This window comes from Atta colombica, unplaced genomic scaffold (genome assembly GCF_001594045.1).
Source record: "Atta colombica isolate Treedump-2 unplaced genomic scaffold, Acol1.0 scaffold12, whole genome shotgun sequence".
Taxonomy (NCBI): Eukaryota; Metazoa; Arthropoda; class Insecta; order Hymenoptera; family Formicidae; genus Atta; species Atta colombica.
Window position 1 is genome coordinate 2,452,594 of NW_017259206.1, and position 5,623 is coordinate 2,458,216.

Here is a 5,623-nt window from a genome sequence, read left to right on the forward strand (position 1 = left end):
TTTTGAATGAGAATTTTAACAATTCAAACAATTCAAATGAGAGTGTTTTGTGAAATAGAAAAACACAAAAATATATATGGCAATTCAATGGAGAAAATATGCTCTTTTATTGAAAAAATTGAACTTTAATCGTATGACGTCGAAGTCACTCATCGATCGTATCCAATTTGCGCCGTGTTGTCATTCGTGGTACTCGTATGATCTCGAGACATGACAAAATCTGTCGAGTGTCCAACATCCAATTTACCGAGCATTAGGTACGTTTGATGGTCAATAAATTTTCTCGAGTAACGATTAAAAAACATTCTATTTGACACCAATTAAAAATCAATTGCAACAGTGTTAAAATTTCGCACTCAACAATATAACTGTTATGTAACACTATGTATATTACATTATTTATATTATTGAATGCAAAATTATGTAATGTTAGTTTATTGTGCCGATTGGAATACTTTTTCTTATTTGCGCTAATCATATTGTGTTAATTATCACGAAAAATGAAAAAAACGTTGAAACACAATTTTTATTTTCAATTTGACAATTTTTCTCATTGCTATATAATCAAACTATTTTTTAATATATTAAAAGTATTATATTTAAAAATAATTTAATTAAAGAAAAAATTTACATTCCTCAAAAATCTTTAAACTTTATTTAATACAAAACTTTATATTACTTTATAAATTTTTTTTAAACTTATATATTATTTATATATCTTAATATTATAGATATATTATTTCAACGCATAAATATATGTATTTAATGGAAATAATTTCCATTTCCAAACTTTATTTAAAACATTCCATCTAACTTTTATTAATTAAATCTATTAAATAAAATTATTTAGAAAACTAAAGATCTTTAAAAAGAAGATTGGAAAACAATACAAAGTGTCTTACAAAACCGTAAAGTGGTTACACGATTAATGAATTGGAAATAAAAACTCTAAACGATCAAGCTCAGGATTTTTAGTGCTGAAATAATTCTATGTGAATTTATATACTGCATACTCAATTCCTCAAACTGCGAGCCAAATTTATTTTTAGTCTTAAAACGCAATTCTAACAGAATTAGAGTTGTAATATCACAAATTCCTAAGCAATTTAATTAAAATGATGCTGATATTAACTCAGTCATTATGATTATTAACATAGAAAATTTTGTCTCAAAAAAGAACAAGAGAGAAAAAGATTTACATTGACTGCTTAACACTTCTTTTACTTTTTTACTTTTACGTCGATTAACTTAACCAGAAATTGGTCCTAAAATCTGTACATATTTTTTGCAATAAAATTATTTACAAATTTTAGGATTGTTTATCAATTTAATTATATTTAATATAATTAAATTGCTTATCAATTTAATTTCATCATGTTACTACTCTAGTTCCATTAGAATTACATTTCAAGACCGAAAATAAATTCGATGCGCGATTTGAGGAATATGTATTAATTAGTATATAAAATTCACACAGAATTATTTCAGCACAAAAATCCAGCTTTAAAGCTTTTACTTCCAAAGGAAAAATTTCTCTTTCCCCCCAAAAAAAAAAGCGAGTTATTCTTCCAAAACCCGACCACCCTGAATAGTAAATGCACTCAGCTATACCCTTACTCACACGCACGCACGGACACGTGTGAGTGTCGTGTATGTATACATGCCGAATGAGAACCGAGTGAGAATTTCACATCTCACGGTATATCTCGTAACGGAACAAGCTCCGATTTCGCTGAAGAGAGAGAGAGATGGTGAGACATCTCTCCGTGTTTGTCCAGGATATCGAACGCGTCGCGATGAGCTGTGACGACGACGTCGAGACGTCGATGCTTCGCGACGCGCTCTGCTGGACCCTTTAGAGATTCTCGCAATCGTACGAACACGGCTGAGACGAACCGCTCGTCCTAACGTTTGCGTTGCACCTCCGCACACAACAATGCAGCGTTACTTCAAGGAGGATTGTGAAGACTCACAATCAAGCCTGTGTGGGTGCGTGCGTTCGCGTACGTGAGGTCGTTGTATTCTCTCGAGTCTCGATGGGAAACTCCGTCGTGCCATTTACCTATCGTACCATGCATTCTGCCGCCGAACTGCTCTTTGTCAAACATTACTAATTGACGCGAGCATTTTTGCCGGAAGTCTCGTTTCGGCGCATTCATCAGAATCATCTACCGTCAGTGATTATGCGGAGGTAGCAGCTTCATTTTTATCTTGCAACACGTGCGCGCTAAACAATTGCTATGTATGCGTGCTAAGATTAATAATAAGACAGAAAAAACGACGCTGTAATTAAAACTGCATATTGTAATTTATGACATTTAATATGAAAAACTTGAAAGTCGTCACTTTTGAAAGTCATTGTTTAGTTATAGCTGTTTAAATATTCATACAGTACACAGTTCTTACAACAGTGGCTTATTACAGTGATACTATAGTTGAGCTACCAAGGCCGTTTATTACTTGATTTAAATTTAATGCAAGTGCTTTGTTTATTTTTAATGACATATTATCAGAAAATACACAGTAAATTATAAACTGTACTGAAAATATCGCATAGACATGATCAGAGTTAGATTCGAATTCAGGATAAGACAGACAATAGATGTATAATAATATAACATGATTTCTAAAGTACATGTATTATATATAAATGTGTTGTACTTAATTTAAAAAATATTATGTGATAAAAATATAATGTATGTGACGATGATATTATGTATCTGATAGTACTGATGTTATTTGAAAGAGAAATAATATTACTATTAATTTTAGGGATAGTTCAACAGAATAAGTGGCAATATTGAAATTTGCAGCTGCAATATAAAAATATTCTCGGCATCCACATCTGTGATATTTGGCATACATCACCATTATCACGTATATTATGATAAACGAAAATCAACATCTGTCTTGTGCAACAGCCAACAAGAAAACAGTGTTTTCTGGTGTAGTCAGTCTCACATGGCGATTTGAGTTAGGATCAATGCCATTCTTATATTAATAATCATACTCCTGAACGTGTAAGAGAATATGCCTCTCTTTAGTATTAAATAACTTCATTAACTTATTTAAATCAAGTTGATTTATATTAATTATTAATAACGTTATATTCTTGTCAAAACAAATTACTGTATACTTTATCTAGTCTGAAATATGTAGACATTTTATTTTAATTTTTTAATCCTTCCTTGATGTTTGCAAGAATAAAAACAGTGCTTATGAGTTTTTCAATAGATAAAGAAAAATTAAAAAATAGAAATAAAATTCACGATAAAGAGTTATAGTGAATAAAATTATGTTTATTTGTTCTCAGTTAATTTTAATATTTTTTTACTTTACAGAAACTGAACAAATCATGAGGGTCACAGCGTGCCATTTTCGTCGCTGTATAATAGCAGGACTATTCATAGCACTTTTATTTTGTGTTGTTCAAGTAATACGAATAGAATTAGGATTTAATGAACCCGATATGTCAAATCTAAATAAATTGTGAGTAATATTTTTAATACAATTTAGAAATAAATAATGGCTTAATACTTATAAACAAAAGTTAAAAAAGGGACAAAAATTGTATAATAGAACATACTGATGAAGATTGAATATCGGCTGATACGTATATGAATTTCAATTTGTAATGATTATTTTAAATATATTATATCGCAACAAATAACTGACGTATTGGCTGTATGCCTTTTTTATTTATTTAACTTTTATTTATTTTTAATGTTTTTAATTCACACGCACGTGCGCGCGCGTGCGCACACACATACACACACACACGCGCGCACACACACACACACACACACACACACACACACACACACAATATCAAATATTGATATATATTTTTACATTCTAAACTTTTAAATAATTTCAGAATGTACATATCACAATTGATCAAAGAATCAGAACAGTCTTATTCAAGGTATGTATGTGATATTCTTCCTTAAACAAGTGAGCTGAATTACATACATTCAAATTAATATTAGAATTTTTAAATTAGACATAAATAAGAAAGAAACAATAATTATATATTGAACTTTATGTATGTATATCTATCTTAATCTTTTATCAATTTGTATTTGTGCAGAGATGGTGCTGTTGCATGCAAATTACCCCAATTAAATATCTCTAGTCCAGAAATAATGAAATTCATACATGATGTATCACCCTTATCTTGTGGAGCAGAAGATTGGGTTATAGTTGAAGGTTCAAGACTTGTTATTACTAATAAAGCAAAGACGAAATATGGACACATAATATGCATCTTTAGTGGTAAGTTAAAAAGAATACATATTTATTACATGGAGATAAAGACATATATTATAATGCATTTCAATAATTAAAATCGTAATGTAAAATTATTACTATTATAAAATATTATTTAGAGAGTAATCCATACTATTATTTCTTTCAGAAATTATCAGAACAGACGACTACAATAACAAATTGTTAGATGGTATAGAGGCTGATGATTTCTACATTATGAGAGAGAGTGATTTTGCAGATGTCAGATGCAAATCGAAAAGTGGAGATGTGTTAGTAGATTTATTTATTTACTTTCAAAAACGTATCCACACTATTATTCTGCTGACAATGAATGAATATGTTTAGGTGGCATAGTATACTCGCTGGTGTGAAACACGATCCGTATGTCAAACAGAAGCACAATTGGGAAAACGTACCAAACACAGTCTTGAAATTGAATGTGCTCATGTTCGGCTTTGATTCGCTGTCACGAAACACGTTCATTCGCAAACTGCCCAAAACTTATCATTTCATAAAACAACTGAACGCTCTGGTGCTAGAGGGATATAATATCGTGGGAGATGGCACTCCACAGGCACTTATTCCGATTTTAACCGGCAAGATTGAACTTGAGTTACCAGAAACGCGAAAACGAATTAACACAGCAAATTACGTCAACGTATATCCTATGATATGGAATAAATATGAGGAACATGGATACATAACAGGTTTTATGGAAGATGTACCGCATATCGGGACGTTTACTTATCGCTTAAAAGGATTTGATAAGCAACCGACCCATCACTACATGCGCACCTATTATTTAGCCGCTTCTTCATATTTCAAAACATATAATAAATTCTGTTTAGCTGGCACTCCACGCCATCTGGTATATATTAAATGCAATATAAATTTACTGATAAAATAAAGAAAGAAATAATATATAGAAAGCTAATGTTCCAAAATCTTTGTGTTAAATTATATTAAATAATATAATTGTGTTAAATTATAAAACAACTTAAAGTTGTGTACTTACATCAAACCATCAAATAAAACATTAATTTCTCCTCGACTTATGTATTCTCGTTAAACTTTTACTTACTGCTGTAATATTAAAGTATACATGTTTATGTAGGTGATGATGAATTATATAAAAACGATATTCAATACATATAAAAAGCAGCCAAAATTTGTATTTGGATTTCATGGAGAACTTTCTCATGACTCTTATAACGATATCGGGGTGGTGGACAACGATTTATATTCTTGGGTGAAAAATTTTTACGATCTTGGACATTTAAACAGTACCATTTTAATTTTAATGAGCGATCATGGACACAGGTTGGAATATCTCATATATATATATATATATATA

General features: G+C 30.4%; 1 protein-coding gene across 3 annotated transcripts in view; it reads left to right on the plus strand.

The window, feature by feature from the left end:
* The window catches only part of LOC108694286, an 11,468-nt gene that overhangs the window by 1,508 nt on the left and 4,337 nt on the right, over positions 1–5,623 (plus strand). Inside the window, exons 1-8 of one of the 3 annotated variants that reach the window (XM_018203678.1) lie at positions 63–257; positions 2,773–3,020; positions 3,342–3,489; positions 3,878–3,925; positions 4,091–4,275; positions 4,418–4,538; positions 4,615–5,137; positions 5,384–5,589. In XM_018203678.1, coding sequence (XP_018059167.1) covers positions 3,356–3,489; positions 3,878–3,925; positions 4,091–4,275; positions 4,418–4,538; positions 4,615–5,137; positions 5,384–5,589 — 1,217 coding nt within the window. In that variant the 5' untranslated portion in view covers positions 63–257; positions 2,773–3,020; positions 3,342–3,355. Of the gene's footprint in view, positions 1–62; positions 258–1,845; positions 2,192–2,772; positions 3,021–3,341; positions 3,490–3,877; positions 3,926–4,090; positions 4,276–4,417; positions 4,539–4,614; positions 5,138–5,383; positions 5,590–5,623 lie in introns of those variants that run through there. The other 2 variants (XM_018203677.1, XM_018203679.1) reach the window with 2 other exon arrangements.